General features: G+C 42.7%; 1 protein-coding gene and 1 long non-coding RNA gene across 3 annotated transcripts in view; one reads left to right on the top strand and one right to left on the bottom strand.

Annotated features, from left to right (window-relative positions):
* Positions 1 to 4943: 4943 nt before the first annotated feature.
* The window catches only part of LOC311617194, a 46683-nt gene continuing 25683 nt past the window's right edge, over positions 4944 to 25943 (bottom strand). Inside the window, exon 2 of the long non-coding RNA XR_014794082.1 lies at positions 4944 to 5046. This is a non-coding gene — a long non-coding RNA (uncharacterized lncRNA). The remainder of the gene's footprint in view (positions 5047 to 25943) is intronic.
* The window catches only part of LOC311617193 (UPF0524 protein C3orf70 homolog), a 39769-nt gene continuing 30723 nt past the window's right edge, over positions 16898 to 25943 (top strand). Inside the window, exon 1 of one of the 2 annotated variants that reach the window (XM_084873502.1) lies at positions 16898 to 17325. In XM_084873502.1, the coding sequence (XP_084729628.1) occupies positions 17133 to 17325 (193 nt within the window). In that variant the 5' untranslated portion in view covers positions 16898 to 17132. The remainder of the gene's footprint in view (positions 17326 to 25943) is intronic. The other variant, XM_084873501.1, reaches the window with a different exon arrangement.

The following is a 25943-nucleotide window of genomic DNA, read 5'->3' as shown; positions in this document are numbered from 1 at the left end:
CAAATTAATCTCCATATTTGTTTGGTTAATTTGCGTACTCATTCTTGATTGGCTGGTGGTTGTAATGAAGGCACAGACAATTTACATGTTTATCTATGATTTTTTTTTTTTTTTTTTTTTTTTTTTTACAGAGAAGAAGGGAGATGGATAGAGAACTAGAAACATCAACGAAAGATAAACATTGATCAGCCACCTCCTGCATACCCACTACTGGGGATGTGCCTGCAACCAAGGTACATGTCCCTGATTGGAATGGAACCTAGCACCTTTCAGTCCGCAGGCTGACACTATCCACTGAGCCAAACCAGTCATGGCTACATCTATCTTGTCTGATAACATCCCTCATGCTCCACAATCAGAAATTTGTTTCTTCTTCATCACTGGGATAAACATGCTTTTCTGTTTGTATTTCTAGATCATTTAACCAGTTTGTTTGTTCTTGCTTATATTTAACACTCTGACTCATGATAATACTATTTACTATGTTCCTGACACTATGCTAAGCATTTCACATACATAATCTAAATTACTTCTCAAAGCCACCTTCAAGATAAGTATTATGAGTCCCACTAAAAAGGAAAAGACAGAAATTTTAAGAAATTAGCCAAAGATGATCTGATTACAGTTTTGTTCTTAATTATTCCATGGGTAAGTATATACTCCTTTATACCAATATCTAATTGTCTCAAAAGCATTTATTAATGATTCCTTTTCTCACTGTACTGCTTATGGTTTATCAGAAATGAAACTTTCAGAGTTTGAATTAATCTATTACATCTTTGTTTTCTTATTCAACAAGTTATTATATTTTAACATAGTGTTCCATTGCTTTTATAATTATTATAACATGCTTTAAAATTTAATGAACTGCCGAAACCAGTTTGGCTCAGTGGTAGAGCGTCGGTCTGCACACTGAAAGGTCCCAGGTTCGATTCTGGTCAAGGGCATGTACATTGGTTGTGGGCACATCCCTGGAAGGGGGTGTGCAAGAAGCAGCTGGTCGATGTTTCTCTCTCATCAATGTTTCCAGCTCTCTATCCCTCTCTCCCCCTCTCTGTAAAAAATCAATAATATATATATTTTTAAAAAATTTAATGAACTAAAAATACAGTAGGATGAGTCAATAATCATTATGTTTTTAAAAAATAAATATTAATATTCTTAGAATTCTTCTTGTTACTATGCCAGAGGAATTGCACTATTATTTGTTATGTACCTTAAATTAATCTGCTGAGGCTTTAATTGATAATTCTTCATATTAACCTTGAAAATGGTAATATACTTACTTTCTTAATCAGGAGCAGGTATGATATAGCACTCAATTTATTAACAACGCTTTCTATAATTTCTCTGAACAAACTTCCCACAAGTTAAATTAATTCCCATCAATTTAATCTATTTTTGTGGTAATGGCAACAAGAAAATTTATTTTTATAGAATTTCCTTGTCAGATATTAGTATATATACAACACAATGCATATGCATACAAAATATACATATACTGTACATACACACCTTTTTTTTTTTAGTCAGCCCTGCAGTTAAACTCATAACTTTAGTAATTTTTAGTTGATGTCCTTAGATTTGTAGGTCTGTAGTCATGCTATTTGTAAAATCAATATGTTTGTTTCTTCCTTTCTACTATTTATACATAACATTTTCTTTTCTTTCTGAATAATTATGGACAAAATTTTGGGGACAATAAATCCTAATTTGAGAAAACCAATTTGTGTTTCTTCTTCTTCTTCTTGTTTTTTTAATCCTCACCCGAGGCTATTTTTTCATTGATTGTTTTCTTTTTTCTTTTTTTAAGGTAGACTGGAAGAGAGAGGGAAAGACAGAGAGAAACATCTATGTGAGAGAAACACATCAATTGGTTGCCTCAGCATGCGCCCTGATCAGGTCCCATGCCAGGGAAGAGCCTGCAACCAAGGTACATGCCCTTGACTGGAATCAAACTGGGACCCTTTGGTCTGAAGGCCAAAACTCTATCCACTGAGCCAAAGCAGCTAGGGCTAATGTGTATTTCTTCTTTAATAATAAAATCAACTTTTTGTTTTTAATACGCACTGAAAATCCAAGATAGCTAGTGTTGCCACAGTTACCTATTTGGAAGGGCTGAAACAATTGCTTCAATTCCCCTTTCCTGGGATCTGCTAAGGTGTTTCATCCATGGGAGTCTCTTGAATTCATGTCTCCTTAGATCCCATATCCCTAGTGCCACAGTCTATAGATAGGAGAGTCCTTGCCTCAAAGTGATGATATTTATTACCAGTCTCCTTCCTCCACAGTCCTCCAGGAGGAAAGCATATATTCTCATTCAGGAGTGACGGGTTTAATCTGCAGGCCAGGAATCTGCTTTTCTGGTGAATCACTGAACTAAATTCCACGTGACAAAAAAGCAATCTCTAAATAACCAATGCCACTTTATTTTAAAAGTTTTCATCAGGAAGACATGAGAATTACATCTGATAATTTATGAGTCTCTTTTTAGGTTTTTATACATATACTAGAGGCCTGGTGCATGTAATTCATGCATTGCCGGGGGTGGGGGGTGTCCTCAGCCCAGCCTGCACCCTCTCCAATCTGGGACCCCTCTGGGGATGTCCAACTGCCAATTTACCCTCCATCCTGGGGATCAGGCCTAAATCAACCGTCAGACATCCCTCTCACAATCCTGGACTGCTGGCTCCTAATCACTCATCTGCCTACCTGCCTTGTCGCCCCTAACTGCCCCCTTGCTGGCCTAGTCACCCCTAATTGCCCCCCACTGCCAGCCAGGTCACCCCCAACTGCCCTCTCCCTGCCAGCCTGGTTGCTCCTAACTGACCCCCTCCCACTGGCCTGGTCACCCCTTACTGCTCCACCCCTGCCAGCCTGGTTGCCCCTAACTTCCTCCTTTGCCAGCCTGGTCACCCCAAACTGTCCCCCCACTGGCCTAGTCATTCCTCACTCCCCTCCCCCCAACCTAATTGCCCTTAACTCCCCCCCTGCCAGCTTGGTTGACCCCAATTGCCCTCGCTTCTGGCCTGGTCACCCCATGCAGCCTGCTGTTCAGTCATTTGGTCATCCCTCACTAACCCCCCTGCCAGCCTGATCTTAGGCAGCCATCTTGTGAAGGTGTGAGGGTCAATTTGCATATTACCTCTTTATTATATAGAACATAAATTTTCTGTTTTCCCGTTAATGTGATGTGCTATATTAGTTTTACTTTAGACCAATTGTGTTTCTAGAATTAGGCATAGTGACCTTCATTAATGAGATTGACTTATAATTTGATTCATTACCTATTCATATTTTGAAATTAATCATTTCACTTCATAAAATAACATACAACATACAACACACACAAACATATACACTGAGTGGCCAGATTATTATGATCTCTGAATGTATAATAATCTGACCACTCAGTGTATAATCTGCCATACAGTCCAACTGATGTCTTGGGCTCTGACAATTCAGATTAGAAACTTTTTCCTTGTTGAGTGGGGAGCTGGGATCAGCATGACTAGAAAGAGGGCCTAACATTTTATTTCACAGAATTATCACCCTTTCCTATAAATATTAATTTAAAGACTTCTTCCTACTCTCTTTGTAACATCCTTGCCTGGGCCCTTAACACAGATTCAAATACACTGTGTGATTTGACTTCAGGCTAGGACCATCTCGGTGAGTAAGAGGGCACATACATGGAAACTCAAGTAGGACCCTTGCCCATTCAACCCCCTTCCAAACCAAAACAGAACTTCATTATACTGTGCCTGAAAAATCCACATGAAAGTTAATTTAGTCTTATGGTCTTAAAACTATGCCAACTGCTAAATTAAAATCCATTAGAAGTTATTAATCATGTACACTTCAATGGGAATTCATTGAGTTTGAATTGGGGGGGCTGGAAAGGGAGAAGAGAAATGGAGTTGAGAAGCTGGTAAGGATAAGGCAGAGGAGAAAGGAAACGCAGAACAGAAGCTAGAATTACCTGGAATTTTGCTGTATTATACTTTACCAAGATCCAGTTCTGCAAAGCAGTTTACGTGGCTTCCCAACTGTAAACCCTCAATATTAGCTTGGGAGTCCCAGATCCTCCAGCACCCTCACTCAGACCACCACTCAAGGCCAGTCTTCCCTTTCATCCCACCCATCACCGGAAATGACTCTTGCCTCTGAGTACTCCAAAAGAGGAGATAGGCAATTCATATTTTCTAATTAAAAATAATAACCGATGACAGCTAACATATTAACATTTAAAAATATATTTTATTGATTTTTACAGAGAGGAAGGGAAAGGGATAATGAGTTAGAAACATTGATGAGAGAGAAACATAGATCAGCTGCCTCCTGCACAACCCCCACTGGGGATGTGCCCACAACCCAGGTACATGCCCTTGACTGGAATCAAACCCGGGACCTTTCGGCCTGCAGGTCGACACTCTATCCACTAAGCCAAACCAGTTAGGGCCATACTAACCTTTATTAACAGTTTACAATGTGCCACATGCTATGTTAAGTGCTCACAATCGCTCATATACTCTTGACAAAAATAATCTGCAACGTAGGTCCACCCCACTTTACAGATGAGGAAGCTGGAGGCACCAAGAGGTTCAGTAACGTGTGCAAGGCAGCACAGTTGGTAAGGTCTAAAGCTGAGACTGAACCCAGGCAGCCCAAGTCCACTGCATTATTACATAGGGAAACCTCACACAAACCGGTTATAGGTAGAAAGATCATTGTGAACACTTTTATTAATAAAAAAGAGATAAGCACAATGTTACATAAACTTTAAAATGTACACTGAGTGGCCAGATTATTATGACCTCTGAACGCATAATAGCCTGGCCACTCAGTGTATTTTCTGAAAATATCTTATCTCTCATGCTTTTCTTAAAAAAAAAAAAAAAAAAAAAAATATATATATATATATATATATATATATATTTATTTATTTATTTATTGATTTTTTACAGAGAGGAGGGGAGAGGGATAGAGAGTTAGAAACATCCATGAGAGAGAAGCATCAATCAGCCGCCTCCTGCACACTCCCTACTGGGTATGTGCCTGCAAGATACATGCCCTTGACCAGAATCGAACTTGGGACCCTTGAGTCCGAAGGCTGACGTTCTATCCACTGAGCCAAACCGATTAGGGCCCATGCTTTTCTTTTAATGCGATGTTGACATGCTTCATCCTGAGGTGGGGTCTGCTCTCTTCCTCTGGACCTCGGCAGACCTGGCTAACTGCCTCAACTAACTGCCTCCCTCGTTTTGAGGACACCATAGGGAGACACCACATGTGAAGTGTTCTGCCCGACTTCAACCAGTCACGTGAGTGAATGTTCCCTCAGAGGAGCCCAGTCCTCAGCTTTTGACTCTTCCAGTAGAGACTCCAGAAACTGTGGAGCACAGAAAAGCAATCCTGCTCTGCCCTGTCTGAATTCCAGACCCACAGAAATGACAAGAGATGATCAATGATTATTGTTATCAGCCACTGTGTTTTGGAATGATGTGTTACACAGCACCAGGTGACTAATACAGGCTTCATTTACTAAAGGGTGCATACCTATGTGTACTTCCTGTGTCACCTCTAGATAGATCAGGCCTAACCAGTCCTGATCTTTTCTACTTTCCTCCAAAGATGCATTTGACTGAGCAAATCAGCCAAGGCCTATTGTGCAAACCTGACCATGTAGTTCTCCTATCTCTTAAACGTCCTCCTCTTTGCATATGGTGAGAGGGCAGATACATTCCAAGAGGAGGCCCCACTTACTTTTTTACCAGTGAGCTCCAACTGGAATGTTGGCATCTAAGTCATCTTAGTAGAGAAGTATCACCATTTGTGATTATTTAAATATATTTTATTGATTTTCCACAGAGAGAAAGGGAGAGGGATAGAGAGCTAGAAATGTCAATGAGAGAGAAACATCGACCAGCTGCCTCCTGCACACCCCCTACCAGGGATGTGCCCACAACCAATGTACATGCCCTTGTCCGGAATCAAACCCGGGACCTTTCAGTCCGCAGACCGACTCTCTAGCCACTGAGCCAAACCGGTTTCAGCTGTTTGTGATTATTTATTGGGTTTAGCTTCCTTGGAGCTAAGAGGGGAGTGGCAGGCAAGGCACAGTTTGGGCAATGCTGAGTCCTTGCCTGTAACATCACAGAATCAAAACATCGCCCTAATAACCAACAGTGGGCAGAGGGCAAAAAAAGAAGTAATCCAAAATCAAAATGCATAAAAGTAGAAGCCAATTCCTCTTCACACCTCTAAGGTAGAAGGAAGAGTGGAGGCTTTGGAATCACAAAATATGATTTCTATTTTCTTTTCACCAGGAAGAGATTGTGAAATGAGTGTTTTATGACCTTGGGCAACTTAACTTCATCACTTTTCTAAGACTCCACTTTCCGGAATAATACAAGAGACATTTTACTTAGCCAGTCCTGTCAATTTGCATCTGCAAATCTCTCATCTTAGTCCCTTTCAAGGCTATTTACACCTTCCGCTTCTAAGCAGGAACATATGCATTTGGATGGGCACGAATGGGAGATGCAAGGATGGTGTGGAATCCCTAGCTCTGTGCCTCTTGGAAATCACAACAACTGCCCCGGGGGTTGGCTCTGTCTCTGGGAAATAGAGGGTGAAAATCAAGGTGTTGGCTCGAGCTGTGGTTTCCACTCAGGATTCAATTGGGAGAATTTGCTTCCAAGTTCACTCATGTAGTTGTTGGCAAGCTTTAGGTCCTTACTGGTTGTTGGCCAGAGAGGTCAATTTCTTTCCATGTGCCATATGGATTTTTCCATTGGGCCACTGAGAGGGCAGGGTGGAGTTATCCTCCATTCTGTAATTGATCCCTAGCCCTCACCCAACCAATCAGGGTTAGCCGAGGCAGTGACATCACCACCGACAGGAGTAAAACCCCTGGACTGGGTGAAATTCGCTCTCTCTTCCGCCATGCTGCTGGCGTGAGTGGGACAGAGCCCATGCTAGCATGGAAAAGGCTCTTTTGTTTATTGCATCGGACTCGGCTCCCTGGTGGTCCTTGGGGATCACAAAGTCTGGGCATAACACCACAGCATGCAGTTGGCTTTTCTAAGAAAGAGATGAGAGAATGTAAGAGAGAGAGAGAGAGAGAGAGAGAGAGAGAGAGAGAGAGAGAGAGAGAGAGAGAAAGGAGGACGAGGAGGAGGAGGAGGAGAAGAGAAGGATAGACAAGGGAAGAAAGAGAAGAGGAGCCTCAGTCTTTGTAACCTAATCTTGAAAGTGACTCCATCACTATTTCTGGAATTGCTAAATCCAGCCCACAACTCAAGGGAGGGAATTATGCAGGGTGTAAATACCAGAAAGTGGGGATCAGTGGGGCCATGTTAGAGGCTGCCTACCACAACCCCATCCCCCGCCCCCCCACCCCCTACCCCGAGGCAGTGGCTTGGCTCTTCTTTAGTGAGGATTATAAACAAGTGGGGTTCCAGTGTTCCCCAACATGGATCAGCCTCAATGGGAGCAGCTGGACTTTACAAATCTGTTTCATGTATGCTTTCTAACAAATGTTTCCACTGAACAGTGTTCTAGTTGAAAGCTCTTAAAAAACGACTGGTTTGAAGAATAAATCTAAACTTTGCAGGGCTTTTCATGATCTGGCCTCTGCCTACTAATTCTGCTTCTTTGTCTGGCTGCTCCATCAGGCCCACGTTACTTTCTAGCAAGACAACTTACAGTGGCCCTTTAGTCCTCTTGCCTGCATGGATATTCTTCCCTCTCCCATAATACCACAGCGCAGCGTGTCTGCATCACCAGTGCTAACTCATTTGTCCCGTGAAATACATTTTGTTGGCTCCAGGCAGAGTTACCTATTTCTCCCTTATTCTTCTATGGTGCTTTGTTTAAACCCCTCAATCAAAGCAATTACCTATAATAGTCTTATGGTTGGTTTATGTCTCCCCTCTAAATTCTCTCCAGCATCCAGCCTAGGGCCTGGCACATAGGAGGTACCCAGTCACTAACTGTGGAGTGGATAAATGAGCCGAAGCACTGCCTAAGAGCTTGGGGCTCTGGGTGTGGATGGAGTGTTGACCGCAGACCAGCATCTTCACGAGGTGCGTGTGGTACCTCAGCTGCCTCATTTATAATCCATGAGTCAGTCATTGTATTCCAGATTGCTCTTCACTGTCATTTTAGCCTTTAGCTGCTTACTGAAATGAGCTAATAAAGTTGAATTATTTTAATTGCTAATCATCAAGAAAAAATACTTTTTTTTTTTTTAATTGGAATGGCAGAATGTGTGTGTTATGCTACCATTAGAAAAAGCCAGAGTGTTCTTGTTTCTAAATTATGTTAGGTTCATTGATCCAGAAGTTAAGTGTGGACCATTGGAGCATAAAGAACAGGGTGTGTTGGGTGGAGCAGAAATTGCCCCAGATCCTATTTCTGTTGGTGTCACATCGTATCACTCAGGAAAAGTCCAGTGGCTGTTGAGCTTGAACACTGAAGGTCTGTATTGATGCCCACAGGAGGCTGATTGCTTGTCATCTTAATGACTGGCCTTTTTTGCCCTTCTCCCCTTTCATGTTCAATACCTACTCTGGAGGTTTCTTTTTTCACTAATTTTTTTCAGAGATAAAAATATTTCTCTAGTTCACTGGTGGGGAACCTTTTTTTTCTGCCAAGGCCATTTGGATGTTTATAACATTATTCTCAGACCATACAAAATTATCAGCTTAAGAAGTAGCCTGCTATATTTGCTCAAACATTTAATTAACTCACCCCTAATGCCTTGAAGTGTCAGACCAAATTATTTTGAGGGCCTTATATGGCCTGTGGGCTAGACTTTCCCCACCCCTGCTCTAGTTGATAAAACAAATTGGTACAAAACTGGTTATGTTCCTTTCAAAGAGCAGCTGAGGGATAGAATGGTGAATTCTGAAAATAATACTAAAGTGATCCACAAATATCCACCAATTAAAAAACAAAAGCTATTTGGACAGGCTCCAGATCCGTCTGTTTTCAATTTGCCTTTGATGGTGGCACAATGGACTATTGGGAGGGAAAGCTGCCCTTTGTGATGCAATATCAGAAGGGAGGGACCATGAATATTTCTCTGTTATGGGTCTGTTATTCCTTTTTTTAAAAATATATATTTTATTGATTTTTCACAGAGAGGAAGAGAGAGAGATAGAGTTAGAAACATCGATCAGCTGCCTCCTGCACATCCCACTGGGGATGTGCCCGCAACCAATGTATATGCCCTTGATGGGAATCAAACCTGGGGCCTTTCAGTCTACAGACTGACGCTCCATCCACTGAGACAAACCAGTTTTGGCTGGGTCTGTTATTCTTGCAATGTCTAAGATACCTCTTTGCCTGGGTTGCCAAGATATTCAGTAAGATTATAAGCCAATTTATTAAGTAAGGCTTCTTTTTATTTTCAAAGACTTCAAAGGAATCTCCTAGTTCTGGGGGCCTCAGTTTTGACAAACAGATGCTTTGCCTTTCCATATTATTTATGAATAGTTAGTCATAAATCTTTAAATGTGTTCCTTCAGAGATATTTGTTTTACCCTATTCAGTTTGGCTCAGTGAAGAAGTAGGGGTGTCGAACTCAATCAGAGAAGGGGCCAAAATCTAAAATCCAGCCTAAATTGCGGGCCGAATGGTTTACTGAACAGTCATAAACTGACAATGTCATAAACTGACAGCGGAGTGCAGTGATGACAGAGCGGTGCAGGCCACATTGCAAGGCCTGGCGGGCTGGATTTGGCCCGCGGGCCTTGTGTTTGACACATGTGGAATAGAGCATCGGCCTGAGGACTGAAGGGTCGCAGGTTTGATTCCGGTCATACCTTGCACCTCGGTTGCAGGCTTGATCCCTGGACCAGGGCATATTCAGGCCGCAACCAGTCAATGTGTCTTGTTCACATCGATTTTTCTCTCTCTGTATCTCCCCCTCCCTTCCACTCGCTCTAAAAATCAATGAAAAAAATATAATCAGATAAGGATTAACAGCAACAACAAAAGCATATGTTGAGAGTTTCCTACTATTCAACACAATGCCAGGCACTAGAAATAGACAGTACCTGCTTCTGTACTTGAGTTCTGAGTGGTAAACACAGCATGTCCTTGAGTATGGAAGAGGGAGTGAACTTCAAGTAGCATTTGAGCTGGAACTTGAAGGAAAGATAAGATTCTTTGTGGATATAGGAGGGCAGGCAATTCAAGACAAAGGGATCAGGATGGGGGAAGGCACAGAGGCAGGCAAGAGAGGATATTACGTGTCCAGAAACAAAATCATGCAGGGTATAGAGTTGGAGGCACGGGAAGGGTAGCTGGAGAAGAGGGTGGGAGGGCTTTGGATAGCCTTCAAACATGTTTGAACTCTTTTCGGTAGGCAATGAGAAGTGTCAAAAGTTCTTAAGGCCAGGGATGATATGATCAGCTTTTAGAGAGCTCTCTTCTCCGCATTATGAAGGAAGGATCGGAAAATAGAGAGCCTGCACACAGGGAGGTGTTTAGAGGTGCTGGGGACAGGAGAACTAATATTTATTTAGGATCTGCCATGTGCCAGACATAGGGCTAGAGCTAGACTCTTCACATGTTATTATACTTAGTGTTCATTGTATATATATGGGGTCGAAATTATGATTCTCAGGCTAAATAACTTGCCCAAGATCACCCAGCTAGGTGGTAAACGGAGTTGAGCTTTGATTCTGCTCTCATTTCAAAGCTTCTGTTCTTTTTCCTTCCACCAAAAGGGACGATGAGGGTTTGTTATGCGAGCGGCAATGCTAAGGAAGCATCCTTCTCCCTCCCCACAGAAGACTCCTCATTTAGTTGCACCTCATTTGGAAGCTTCTCCATCCACTTCATCATTCTAATTGCTTTAATATGACAAATCGACCAATTACTAGCAGGTTCTTTATAACCATAGTGGAATTAGTTGCTTGGTTCAATCAAGCAACCGAAAAGTAACTGATTTGCAATGACTCAATTTATCAAAGTGTTCAGAATGGTTGGTGTGCACAGACACAACTTACATTAGCATTAGACAAATGTGTGCAATAGCATGCAAAGGGGATATCTCGCTATTCACAGATGACTTCTGAATGGAAAGGATTCTAATCCTAGCTCTATCTATAATCCAGTAGACAGGGCAGAGCTTTGAGTGCCAAAAGATCTTCTAGAAAACCTTCTGTTTTGTTTTGTTGATAAAGGAACGGAAGCCCAGAAAGCATAAGGGAATTGCCAAGATCTCCCAGCCAGAAAGCAACAGAGGTTGGACTTGAACTATCTGCATTGCTCTGATGCCAGGTCCTAGAGAATGTTCCCACTATGCCTACTGCGCTGTGACACTGAGCAAGTCATTCAGCCTTTTGTATCCTCATTTTCTTTGTCTACCACATGAGAGGATTGGTAGGTGTATCAGTTAGCTTTTACCATGTAAGACATCACCCAAAACTTAGTAGCTTAAAATAAACAATTTATGCAGCTTGTGATCCTGTAGTTTGTTCTTTCCGGTCAGCATTGGGTCAGCAGATCTTTCTCATGCTTCTATGATCAGTTGGTGAGTCCAGGATGGCCAATTATAGCCTTACTATTAGTTCTATTGGTTGATAGGCCATTGCCTGGGGATTGGTTCTTCATCAGCTGGGGTACTCCCATTCTCCTCCATTGTGCTATTTCTCCATTTCCTCTTCCAGCAGGCTTGCTCAGGCTTGTACACATGGTGATCTCATGGTTCAGGGCATAGAAAGGAAGAGCAAACCCCAAAGAGCAAATTCTTTGGAAACCTTTACTATGCCCTGTTTGCTGTTCTTTCATTGGTTACATGGAAGTTACATGGTATGGTAGGCAGCTTCAGAAATGGCTCCCAATGGTTCCTCTCTCATTGTGTACTCACCTCCCATCGTGGGAGAGCTGAACCTAGAGACTTGTTTCTAATGAATAAAATATGCCCCAAACGATGGGGCATCACTTCTGATATTAGGTTATAAAAGACTGTGACATTCTCTCTGACTCTTTTCATGTGCTTGCTCTGGTAAAGCAAGCTGCCACATGTGAATTGCCCTGGGGAGAGGTCCACGTGAAAGGAAACAACAACCACTGAGGAATTGAGACTCAGCCTAACAGTTCCTTGGAGACTGAATCTGCCAGCAACCCTCAGCGAGTGAGCTTGGAAGCAGACCCTTCCCAGTTGAACCTTTAGATGAGAACGCAGCCTTGGGAGAGACTTTGAAGCAGAGGACTTAGGTAGGTCATGCCTCGATTTCTGACCCATCGAAACTGCATTGTTTTAATTTGGGAGTGGTTTGTTAAACAATACAACTAATACACATAGCTAACTCAGAGTCAGCGTGGAAGGAAACTATGTAAGGGTGTGGTTACAGGAAGGGTAATTATAGAAAGTATTCCCCTGTATTTGCAAACAGTTTACCACAGATGAACTTTTCCCCCAGCCTTTGAAGTTTGAGATGGAGTACTTTTCACCACTTCCACAATTATTTATTCTCTGTGATAAATAATGGGGACAGATGATGAATAAGACAGAGACCAGGTTCCTGCCCTCAAGAGCTTACAGTTTGTGGCAGGGGAAAGGACATAGGGAAAGACATTAGCTCAATAATTCCTTCTTCAATGATTCATTTAAAGTTACAAGCGATATGAAGCGTGAGTGTATATACAATATTTTTCCGTGAATAAGATGCCCCCAGATTAAGAAATCAATATTTTAAATATTTTGCTGGTTTTCCTCTTAAGGCCTTCTTCTTTTTGGGCATCTTAAGGAGTTGTTCTTCCTGTTTTCTCCACTGTCTGGTCATACTCAGTGGGAGGAGATCCAAATTGTCTCTCTGCAGTTCTAATTCCATGCTCTTTTGCATAGCTGATTGCATTCAGTTTGCATTTTGCAGAGTGAGACAATTGCTTACCAGTATTTTTCTTTTTACTTTTTGACATCTTTATGGGCTCAGAACGTTCCAGTCCCTGTTGCATCTGGGCACTCTCCATCTTCACCTCCACCTCCAATTATGTCATCCGCTGATGTCAGTAACAATAAGGCTGTGATTGGAGGAAGCCTGTTGAACAAGGTATGGGCAGCTACGAACCTGCTCAGCTCCCTCCTGGGCTGACTTTCGTGTATAAGATGCCCCTCAATTTTCAGTCTAACAATTTTCGAGAAAAAAAGTACAGGAAAAATACAATAATAGTCTGGGTTGATCAAAGAAAGCTTTTTTTGAGGAAGTTGTACTTTTTTTTTTTTTTTTTCACACCACTTTAATTTACTTGTCATTGAAACATAAGCCAGAGGAGGCAATTCTGTTCCTTTAACGTGGCAATGGTGGTGGCAGCCTTTCTTTAAATCCATGAGGTGTTTCCAAGGTTACTTTTCCAGGTCCAGGCAGGCTGGGTCCAGAGAAGGTGCTCTAGGCTGCTTCCCCTGGATTGTTTCCCTACTTGCCAGCGTTGCCTATATTTGGCACAGCCAAGGGCCACAGATGGAGACGGGCTCAATAACATAGTAGCCATAAATAAAAACTCTGAATGTCACAAGTTGTACTTTGAGGAGGTAGGTAAGTGAGAAAGAAGGGGAAGGGGAAAATTCCAGACAGAAGGAATGAGATTCTTAAAGGGGAGCTAGAGAGGCAGTCAGCAGCTATGGGACAAGTTCATATTTATGATCAAATTGTATCCTATTATGTGGCAATAATATTGTGGGTTATGGTTTTTTAAAGTTCCATTAGAGGTAAATACTAAAATATTTATGGATGGTGTCTGGGATTTGCTTCAAAATAATCCAGTGGCAGGATGGGGGTCAGGAGTAGGTGGAGCTATAAATGAAACAAGATTTTCCAAATGAGTTCATGTTTATTGAAATCAAGTGATGAGTACGGGGGGGGGGGGGGGGAAGGGGGAGGGGAGGGTATTATAATAGTCTCTCTAGTTTTGTATGTGCTTAAAAATTTAAAAACTTGTAGCCCAACCATATCTCCTGAAGGTTGTGTGTGTTCATGTTCTCTTCCTGCTACACTACAGATAGTAAAGGTTAGTGACATCATGGGTCAAGGGGATGGGGTGAGTTTTATATGACAGCAAAGGTAAAGACGTCTCAGATTCAAATCACGTGGCTAACATAAAATAGAGTATTTGGGTAATTTCCCCTACCTATTGGCTAAGGTGCTATATTGCATTATTTTTCATGATCACTTTTCACTACCTGAGATGGTATCATATATGGTTTTATATATAGTAGAATCATATAAGGTAGTTCACTCAAGAGTAAGAGCCAGTGAAAGGATCCTGTTCAAATATTAGTTACTGGAATACTGAAAGAATTCTGTTATAAGAATTCTGTTATATAATACTAGAGGCCCAGTGCACGAAATCGTGCACTTATAGCTCACTGCTGCTTGCCACCGCTTACTGCCCCACCAACCCACCGCCTCGAGCTGTGAGCCGCCCCACCTGCCCACCTGCTACTGCAAGCCGCTGTTTGCGAGTGGGGGTGGAGTGTTGGGGAGGGACCAAGAGGTGGTCAATGCAACTCATGGCGACTAGTCGAGTGGTCATTCTGGTTGTTACACTTATGGTCCCTGGCCTTTTATTATATAGGATGAACAGAATTAGAATGAGTTTATGAGTTAAGGAAGATGAAAAATAAGGTAGTAGAGATGGGAATCCCCGTTTGAAAAATTCTGGGTCAGCTTGCTTCAGCAATAAGGTATTATGGGTTTATTTGATTAAGTTTTCCTTTGACTTAAGTTATTTTGAGGTGGGTCAGACTGTGAAGTTAACAGCAGGGATGGATAGATTTTATGAGTCAGGGATGAGATCTTAGGATTTTTTTCAGGAGGGGGCACCTGACACTGATGTTGAAGAGATGATGCTTCATGTTTATAACTGTTTCAATGTTGGGCTATTGGGGGAACCATATTTTGAGATTTTGATTCAGCTCTTTCTTTCAAATAATTTTGCCATCAAATTGAGTCTTTCCCCAACCCCGGATAATGACTTCACTAGAATCAGATACATGCAAATTATATTTCCCCTCTTAAGCCAAGGTTACATAAAAGGGAAAATTATGAAAAATTGCTTATAGAAGCAAGGATTCTCAGTGCTTAAAGATGAATTTGGTTATTTCGAAACCATGATAAGTCTCCTTGTCAGTGTAAAGTAGGAAAGAAATAAAGTAATGGGGAAAGCGAACCTGGGCATAAACGTGTTCTCACACAGCATTTGTGCTAAAAGCTTTGTGGTGGTTGTTCCCTGGACCTTGGCAATTATAGGCACTTTCCTCTGCTTTGAAAAAGGTTCGCAAATGAGAGGAGATTTCTCCCTCCCCTCCCCCTTTTGTGCTCGGGCAGCGTTTGGCTTTGTTGCAGGGAAACACTAATTCCCAACCGCTCCCGGGGAGCAAATGGTTTGTTTTCTCTTCACTGCATTCAGCCGGGGTGGGTTCTCACAGGCCAGACTGGCATAGGAAATCTATTTGGAGCAGCCTGTCCCCAGGAGGGAAGAAGGCAAGATGATTGTGTGGGGGAGCTGCAGCCACCATCCAGCCAGTCACACCCGCAGGCGAGGGCGGGCCTTCACATGCAAAAAGGCACACACAGAGCCCAGGACAAACACAAGTCCTATTTGTGTGCCAACACCCACATGTACCACACACATTAACCTCCACTCCATACACCAGCCATACACCGATATGCCAGGCACACGCACCACACAGCCACACACATACCACACATCATATCTATCCACACACCATGTACACACAAATACACACAAAAGCAACTATGCACATCCTACTCTTACCACATACACTCTACTACACACACATACCCACCATCCACGTGCCACATTCGTCATATACATCCATGTCACAAACACATGTATATACACACCTCATCACACATACTCCACATAAGTCACATGCACCACACACACTACACACACATACCCACACCCACAGCCCATGTAACATGTATTCACTTAACAACCCATCCAACTACGCACATGCCCACCACACAAACTCCATGCAAAGATCACACATTCACACACATGCCATCCACACCAAACTACACACACACACACACACACACACACTCCACAGCATCACAGGCACCCAGCTTTTGGTTACTTTTTCGCTCAGCAAGGCCTGGACTACAGCCCGAAGCGAAGCGGGTGAACCCGGGTTATTGCAGGTTATTGCCGGCAGGCGCCAGGCGCGGTGGGGAGCTGGGGTTTCCCGCGTGCGGGCGGGGTCTGGCGGCCCTCTGGGCAGGGGGGGGGGGGGGGCGTGCATAGGGCCGCAGGCAGGTCCTCGGGGAGTGCGTGGGTGCGGGGAGGTGCGCGCGCCCCGGAGGGGCTGTGCCCAGACACCCCGGGAGGTGTGTATATGGGAAATGCAAGGCGCGCGTGGGGAGAGGCCGTGTGTGTGTGTGTGTGTGTGTGAGAGAGAGAGAGAGAGAGAGAGAGAGAGAGAGAGAGAGAGAGAGAGAGAGAGAGAGAGAGAGAGAGAACCTGGCTCGCGGATGCGCAGAGACCAGCCCACTGAGAGTACGGATGGGCGTGTCCTCGGGGCGCGGAGCCCTCCGTGGGGTGTGGGTGCCAGTCCTCGAGATGACCCAGATCGGAGGGAAGTGCGCGTGCGAAGGGTGCGAGTAAACTGGCGTGCGTGTGGAAACCCAGCCGCCAGGGCGTGTGTGTGTGTGTGTGTGTGTGTGTGTGTATAACGGTCCTCCATCGGAGTAGGTGTGTGGCGGGGACTCGCTGCGACCGGAGGGCGCGCCGACGCCCGCGCCCCCGCGCGGCGTGTGTGTGTGTGTGTGAGGGGCCGGGGGCGCGCGGCGAGCCCCCTGGACGGCGCGCGCGCGTGTGTCTGTGTGCGCGTGCGCGGGGGGCGCGCCGCGGCGGCGGGCGGCGGCGGCGGCGGCAGGCCCAGCCCCCCGGTCGGTCGCAGAGCCCGGGGCGGCTCCTCGGCGGCGAGCTGGGACCGCCGCGCTCCCGCCGCCGCCGCCGCCGCGCGCTGGCGTGATTCCCGGGCCGCGCCGCGCCCTCCCGCGCCGCAGCCGCCTCGGCTCCCCGTCCGCCCAGACGCCGCTGCTCCCGGGCGAGCTCTCGGCCTCGGCTCCGCGGAGGGAGAGGAGATGAGGGCGGCGGCGGCGGCGCCCGAGCGGGGCTGGAAGAGCGAGAAAGTGGACGAGGCGCAGGCCTTGGCGCGGAGTTGCGCCGCCCGCAGACCCGACTTCCAGCCGTGCGACGGGCTGTCCATCTGTGCCACGCACAGCCACGGCAAGTGCTTCAAGCTGCACTGGTGCTGCCACCTGGGATGGTGTCACTGTAAGTGCGGCGGTCCGGGCATCCGGGGTCGGGGCCGGGGCCAGGGCCGGGGCGGGGGCGGGGACCGCGGGGGGCTGCGCTCGGCCGGCTGCTCTGCCGCAGGCGGGGCCGCCCCGGGCTCCGGGCTCCGGGCTCGGGCTCGGGCTCCGGGCGGGCGGGCGGCAGCTGCCCTCCGCTGGGCGACTCCGGGCGGCGCTGCCGTGGCAACGAGCTGAAATTCCCCGTGGGGAGCCCAGCTGTAGCCACTTCTGCAAAAGGGGATCTCCCTGTCCCAGGAAAACTGCAAGCTATTCTTTCTTTTTCTTTTCTTTAAAAAAAAAAACCCCGAAAAGACCAGGCAGTGTGTTGAGAAATGGTTGAGAGCCTTTGGAGTGGATGGCAACCGGAGAGGAAGGCTTTTTTTTTTTTCAAGACTAATGGTTAAAGATGCCTCTCTTTCTCACTTTTGTCTTTCCGGGTAGTTCGTTAAAAAGAAAGAGCCTTTGGAAATCGAATTGTAGCGCATGTATTGCATCCAGCTGAGAAAGCCCTACAGGGTGAGGGAATGCTTCCAAGAAGTTAATATTGACAGTTTGGAAGGGTGAGCTCCTTGAATACATAGAGAACCAATGTATGAGACTTTTAAAATTTCCAAGTAAAATGAATGAAAAGTCATCTTAGATAATCTTACTCATTTATAAAAGCCAGGACTAAACGATCGAGGCCTTTTTCCTATGTTTATCCTGCATGGGGTTTTGAAAAACGGATTAAACTTAAGTAGTCATTTAATTAGAATCTCACAATTTGATTAGTTCACGGTATTTGTCCTGCTATCCCCGATGAATCATTTCTTATTAGAAATATATTGCAAACTTAATTTCTACATAACCTTGTAATAGAGGGTTTTAGAATGCCTATGTAAGTAAGACACAAATGCTTGAAGAGATTTTAAGTTAAAAATTTTTTCTTGTTGGTTAGAGAAAAAATGGCTCCCAACAGGAGATGCAGTAGATAATAAATCCTTATTTACGTTAATGGAACAAAATGGAATGTTTTTAAATGAGTTTGTGGCTTAAAGGACAGATAGTTCTTACATTTGTTTCAGAGTGGTACAGTCTTACATTTATTGAACAGTATTGATTTTTTGTGTTCCGTGTTCTGATGGGTACGTTTCTTCCTCTATCTCATTATTCCTACTGCTCTCAGATCCATTCCCAGTTATAAAGCCTCGCTTTAGTGTGGGACAGGGTACAAAGTTGGAAGTAGCAACTGTAGGAAATGAGTGATGCTGAAGCACACACGTCGGAGGAATCTGGCGGGAGTCCGTTTCCCTGGGGAAGTGTGGAATGGTGGTGCAGAAATTGGGAAATGTCAAAGGTGCCCAGGGCAGCGCTCGTCTTATTTCAGCATTCTCCCTCTAAGTGCACCATTAGCGACCAGAAGCTTGTAGTTTTCTCAGGCGGCTGCTTCCTTCATTAGAGAGCTGTGGCTCTTCGAATACTACTCTTCCTTATATGGAGCTGAAGTTGGTTACTTTCTAATTTCTTTCCATTGCTCCTGTTTCTGCCTTATGAAATCACATAGAGCAATCCAATCCTTTTTCAGAGCATGGCTGTTTCAGCTCTTTAGATACACACACACACACACACACACACACACACACACACACGAATTTCGCACCGGCATAGACTATTTTCTCTCTGTATCCCAAGCCACTGTCATAATGTCTGTACTGACATCGGTTTGAAATTCACGTTTGTTGAACGACTGAATGAAGGTAGCCATCGTTTTCTTCTGAAGGCATCATGTTGTCCTGCGTATAAATCTGTTCCCTTCTGTCTTTCCTTTTATGGAGTAGTGCCCAGGTTCATAAGCATCCTGATGGTTCTTTTCTGAATATGTGCCCGTAAGGTTAAGATCCTTTGAAGACTGTGACCCCTAAAAAGGCACACACTATCCAGCTGTGGTCTGATCAGTCCAGAGGTGAGCAGGGCTCCTGTCTCCCATGCTTGAGATACTACTACTACTGCAGCAGCGTGCGCCACATTAGCCTTTCCGATATCCACATCCTATGGAGCTTGCTGCCCTCAGATTGATCTGAAACTTGCGGTCAGCTAAACCATTGTTTGTTTGTTTTACACATGTGGCGATTAAATCACGGCACTTGTCCACTTCACAGTTGTATGTATTTCTTGGACACAGGTATTAATTGACCTCTTAGGTATTTTTCCCTATTGGATTTCATTTTATTTACAGTGAGCCCATTTGTCTGGCTTATCATTGTGTTTTTAGATCCTGGCTCTTTTCGTAATATATATTATGAGCCCCTAGGTTTAAAGTCAACTGCACATTGGATGCCAACAGTAGTATAGCAATCTTCTACATACTCATTTAAGTTATTGATCAAATTGTTGAGCAGGAGAAGGGCCAGGGTTTGAGTTCTGAAGCTTGTCAGTCAACCTGCCCTTCGGGTGGAGAGCAGTTCATTAATGAACGCTTGTTATGTTCATTCAAACAATTGCCTGGCTACGTAGTTGTACGGTTAGCCATCTTATGTTTACCTTATCCCTATGGGTATAATAAGAATCTGGTCAAATACCTTGTTGAAATCTGACCTACACACCATTTTTACTGCTTTTTGATGCATGGTCTATCTATAAACACCTTTAAAAAATGAAAGGAAATTAGATTAGTGTAATTCAGGTTGGTTCCACAAATGCTTGCCACTTTCTTTGCTAAGCGACTGGAAGCTATTTTTTAAGTCAATAAACTGAATTTAGAAAAAGATAGTATACTTGGATTGTTGTCGGCAGTTCTTTCCACTAGAGAGAGAGAGAGAGAGAGAGAGAGAGAGAGACCTACGTTTATTTGCTCTTTTCCAGTCTTTGGCAACCCTCTGAGTTTCCATGCTTTTTCACTGGCAGTGACTCAGTGATTCCATTCACAGTGCACTTTGTTTCATTTAAAGCACCAAGATACTACATTACAGTCTCCTCACCTGTACTGGGCAGTGCGTCAATCCTCCCACCTCACCCCCCCCCCCTTTTTTTTTTAATCCAAATGTAATTTTACTGGAAAAGAAGTAGAAGATATATATTTATTATTTTTTTTGGCATTCACAACATTACATCAGCCCTACGCATAATTCCTTTAATTCTGTTGAACATGTATTGAACACCTTCTCGTTGTGAGACATTGCTGTGGACATCAGGAATACAGATACTAAGGATCTCACCCCTTAAGCAGACTATAAGGGCATAATTCATGCTGTATTTATTTTTGTATTGCTTTTAAATCACAAATGATATGGGTGAGACAACTTATCAGCTTGTTCACCAAATCAGAAAATGCTGAAGTGAGAAGATTACCTTGATGCTTAGGAAATTCAGAACAAACAAAGGAAGTTTACTAGTAGTTTTATATGGTTGATGTTAAGCTTGTGAAATTCATAAACTTATGAAACAGAAAAGGCTGAAAATATATGAGTTCATAAAAAACATAAATTTATAGATTTGGTATATATTTATAGATTCAGTGCTTAATGTATGATTAAAGGAAATCATTCATGTATTTGGATAATAACAAATTTTTAAGGACCATGTCTGGAAGGAAAAAGTGTAATATGCTGTTTTGGTCACTGTCAAAGATAGATTATTGATTTTGAATCTGTAACTTTATTTTTTTTCCCTACTAAGGAGTGGTATTGTGTTGAATTAATCAGTGAAGGATTCCAAGAGGAATTTTTTAAATATATGTTTTTTAAAAATTTTTATTTCAGAGAGAGGAAGGGAGAGGGAGAGATAGAAACTAAATGATGAAAGAGAATCATTGATCAGCTGCCTACTGCACACCCCCCACTGGGGACCAGGCTCAACATCCAGGCATGTGCCCTGACCCAGAATTGAAACAGGGACCTCCTGATTCATGGGTTTATGCTCAACCACTAAGTAACACTGCCCCTGGCCAGGCCAAAGAGGAGTTTTGAGAGAGAAAAAGACATGGCTTGGTCAATGAAGAGAGATGGGAGAGAATAAGTCATATGAGATATTGTAGATTTTTGTGGCTGGAGTAGATAGAATATTTACTATCTAGGAATAAGAAATTGGATTGTTGAGATGTGAGTCTAAGGTTATAAACAGGAAAGGTGGGGAAATCAGGAATTTCATTTTATAGAGACCTTGCTATCATAGTGATAACATGGATAGTAGGGGAATGAAACTAGCAAAGGATACTATTTTGGTATTAGTGTAAAAAATAGATTGAAATTCATCTATCAAGATCCATATAACGGAAAAGATTAGATTTGGATTGGGGGGTGGGGGAAGGCTATAAAGGACTTGTAGAATTCTGAGTTATGCGTCTTGGTTGGATGGTGGTGACATTTATACACTAACAACAAAATATTGGTGAAGAACTAGGTTTGTTGATCCTGAATCCTGAATCCAGTTTGGATCATAAATTCACGAAGACCATGGATCTAGTTTTGGATCTATGGAGTTTAACTTGCCTTGTCATCACACGGTGATGTCCGTAGGCAGTTGGCTATTGCGGTCTAGAACTCAGAGGCGAGGTCTGCCCCAGAGGTAATATGGAAGTCATTTACCTATTTATAGATTGCAGTGTTAGCCTTGAGGAAGCATGAGATCCACCGAGGGAGAGACTATAGTATAAGAAATGAAGAAAATACTTAGCTTTCCCTTTATGGCACTGACATTCAGAGTCTGGCTATAGGAGAATGAGCTGGCAGTAGAGTCCAAGAAGAGGTGGCCAGAGAAGAAAAATCTGAAAAGTATCATATTGCAGAAGCCAAGGGAAATTAATATTTTAAGAAAGAGTATGAAGATGAAATCAGTTTTCAGTAGGTTACTTATTTCTTAGATATTGGTGAAATAAATATACAATAGTCATTTTATTACGGAAGAAGGGTATGAAAGGTTTAGTCCTGCAACACCAACTTCAGAAATACACTTAATTGCAGTATTAGTCAAAGCTATTCAAAACAGTGAATTTTTCAAGATGGGAATAGGAGGAATAGAATGCCAGGAGCATTCTATTAGGACACAAGGATAATAGTATTTATTGAGTGATTGCTTTTTACCAGAATAGGCTTATTATGTTAAGCATTTAACAGGCGATTATGTCATTATGTCCATTTAACAGTTGGGGAAAAAGGCTTAGAAAAGTTAAATGGCTTTCCCAGGAGCATATAGCTAGTAGGAAGTAGAGTCTGGATTTGCGTCCACGCCTGTCTGTTTCAGGGACTAGGATTCTTAACCACCATGGCTACTATAGAGCAATTTTAAATTAATGAGCAAAATCAGCAGTTTTTTTTGCTCTGTTAAAGCAAAAAATGGAGAAATTTTTTAAAGAAATGAGTGGCAAATTGTATCAATTTCAGTAATGAAATACAAAAGAAAGAGAACTCTTTCTTTATGGGGTGGAGAATGATACAATGAAATTCAAGTTAAGAGTTAAAGAAGACGAAGTGATTAGAAGGTGATGGGGTGGGTGGGGTGGAGGAGTGTTTGTGGTGTGATGTAGGTGCCATCCGCAGAACTCAGAATTGACTTAATAAAAATCACTTAATAGATGAGCTCATTTTCTGCAGAAGACACCTTAAAAGATGTTTGTCTAGCCGAGACCGGTTTGGCTCAGTGGATAGAGCGTCTGCCTGTGGACTGAGGGGGTCCGGGTTTGGTTCCTGTCGGGCATGTACCTTGGTTGCGGGCACATCCCCAGTGGGGGGTGTGCAAGAGGCAGCTGATCGGTGATTCTCTCTCATTGATGTTTCTGGCTCTCTATCCCTCTCTCTTCCTCTCTAAAAAAATCAATAAAATATATTTTTTTAAAAAGATGTTTGTCTCTTTCAGGTTGAAAACAGGAAGAATAGGACTTGACGTATGTAGTTTAATAGGTGATATTAACATATCTAAAGAAAGGCTCACAGCAGAAAGTGGATGGGCAGCATGAAAATACAGAAAAATAGGAATTGGAGAGGCAGGATTTGGAAATGGTTTATTGATACTGTTCAGGAAGGTGGTATACTGCCCAGAGGCTTAAATGTCTGGACTATCCCAGCAAACATTTAGTTATCATTTGGCTTTTTGTTTATAGATTTTCTATTGGGAGAGACGGAGCTGATTAGGGAATTTAACTGTTGGGACCTTAAGCCAACTATATGCTTCGTTAGTTAGTATATTAGCATTGTGGTTTTTATGTTATTCTATTTGTTCTGCTTTCCTGCTTCTACACGGCTCAGAAAATAAAATTCTGACCTCCCTAGGGTAATGCCCACTGGTTTTTCTAAGGGACATCTCAATCATCAATAACAATAGCTACAGAAAATATATTCCAGAAGTTTGACAATGAAATTTAGAGGGGATATAGAGTGGTAGTTTGATCGGACGGAGGAATCAGCAGAAGCTGCTGCTTTTTCATTTATTTTTTTAAGAATGAGGGATCTTGTCCTGGCCAGGTGGCTCAGTTGGTTGGAGTGTTATCCAGTGCACCAAAGGTTGCAGGTTTAATTCTCGATCAGGGCACATTTTGTATCTAGTTTTTGTGGGTTTGGTCCCCAGATAGAATGTGTACATAAGGCAACTGATGTTTCTTTCTCACATAGATGTTTCTTTCTCGCTCGCTCCCTCTCTCTCTAAAATCAGTTAAAAACAAAATAGAATGAGGGTTCTTATTGTGTGTAGTGGTTAAAAGAAGAGGATATAGATGTTAAGAGGACAAATATGAGATCAAGTTAAGTGTTTCCTTAAGCTTTTCCCAAGATAGAGAAAGTTGATATGGATGTTTTCCCATTCAAGAGGTACTTAAATGGTGGACATATATCAGCTTCAACAATCCTATCTAATAAAGGGGGAATATACTAATTGACTGCCACATCCTCAAAGATGTGGCAGTCAATTAGCCCCACTGGGGTGGCAGGCATGCAGCAAGGCTGGACCCACAGTCTCCATAGCCCTCCCAGGGCTGCCCAGACACCCAGGCTAATCCAAGGTGCAGGCAAGCCTTGGATGGTGGCTGCCCAAGGCTCAGGTAACTAGGGCCGGCTGAGGCTTGCACTGCCAGCAGTGGCAGCAGCAGAGGTGTGATGGGGCGTCACCACCCGCCCCTGAGGGCTCCTGGACTGTGAGAGGGACCCCCACTCCAGTTCATGAATTTTCATGCACCAGGCCTCTAATAAATAACACAGAATGTCTCCATGTGGACACAGTTGTAATCAAGCTTGTGTCAGCTTGTTGAAACCTCACAACAACCTTGTGAAGCAGGTACTGTTATTCTCCTCTCTCTTTTTTAGATTAGGAAAGTTACTGAAGGTCACATGTTGTAACTCTGGCCCCATATGGTAAATGTGTATCAGAATCTTAAAACTGGCAACCAGGACTCTGGGTTTTCTTGGTTCCACTTAAGGTTCTGTGAGGATAATTTCAGCTCTTTTAAATTCTTTTTGGAACAAGCAGGATTTAAGTAAATATGTAAAATGAAAATGGTTTTTTATTTTAAGAGAATGGCAACTATATGGATTATGAACATTTTTGGAGTGGTTGAGAACTCGATAAAACTGTGTTTTAAAAAACATTTAATAATGTATTTGTATAATATGAAGCCTCAATCATGTTGTATCTTCAACTGATCTCTAACTGGTGCAAGCCCTTTTTTTGGTTAGATTTTCATACATAACCATTAATTATTATTGGCTTCCAAGCCTGTTGAACCTAGGAATTTGAACTAGATAGTTTTTGAGGACCTTTCTAGGATAATTTCCTACATTACAAAACCCTCATTTGTTTGTTCTCATATTGTAAAATTTCATTAATTATAATATATAGATAGTATGAGTTTAAATTGGGTAGACTGATCTTTCACCCCTTTCTCTTATTTGCCAAAATTGTTTTAGCTATTCTTTTGCCTTTGCCTCTCAATTTGAATTATAGAATGATCTTGTCTATATTTACAAACATCCTGCTGTGAATTTGATAAGTTAGGGATTAAATATGTCATTTGATAGGAATTGTGGTAAACCTGTATAACAGTTTTGCTATGTTTAATCTTTACTATATATTGTACATGGACTAATGCTCCATTTATTTAGATCTTTGATTTTTTTCACCAGCATTATGTAGTTTTTAGCATCTAAGTTCTCTATATGTTTTGCTTGAGTTACACATACGTATTTACATTTTTGACTGACTGCAAAGGGATTGAGTTTTTAATTTTAGTGTCTTTGCATTCATTGATAGTATATAGAAATATAATTTATTCTTACATTTATCTTACATCCTGTGACCTTGCTGAACTGACTTAATAGTTTGTTTAAAAAATATTTTCTTTGGGATTGTCTACATAGACAGCCATTTCATCTGCAAGTAGAAAGTTTTATTTTTTGCTTCCAATTCTCCTTTTTTTTTTTTTATTGCTTTATTGTACTGACTATAATTTCCAGAACTATGTTGAATAAGAGTGATGAGAACAAATATCTGTCTTGTCCCCTCATCCTTAGGAGGAAAACATGAAATCTATCATCTTTAAGTATAATGTTAGCATTAGGTTTCTCCTAGGTGCTCTTTATCAAGCTGAGGAAATTTCTCGCTATTCTCATTTTCTGAAAGTTTTTTAAAAATAATTAT

Source organism: Pipistrellus hanaki (genome assembly GCF_964339955.1).
Source record: "Pipistrellus hanaki genome assembly, chromosome: 2".
Lineage (NCBI taxonomy): Eukaryota > Metazoa > Chordata > Mammalia > Chiroptera > Vespertilionidae > Pipistrellus > Pipistrellus hanaki.
This window is presented reverse-complemented; position numbering and strand designations above follow the sequence as displayed.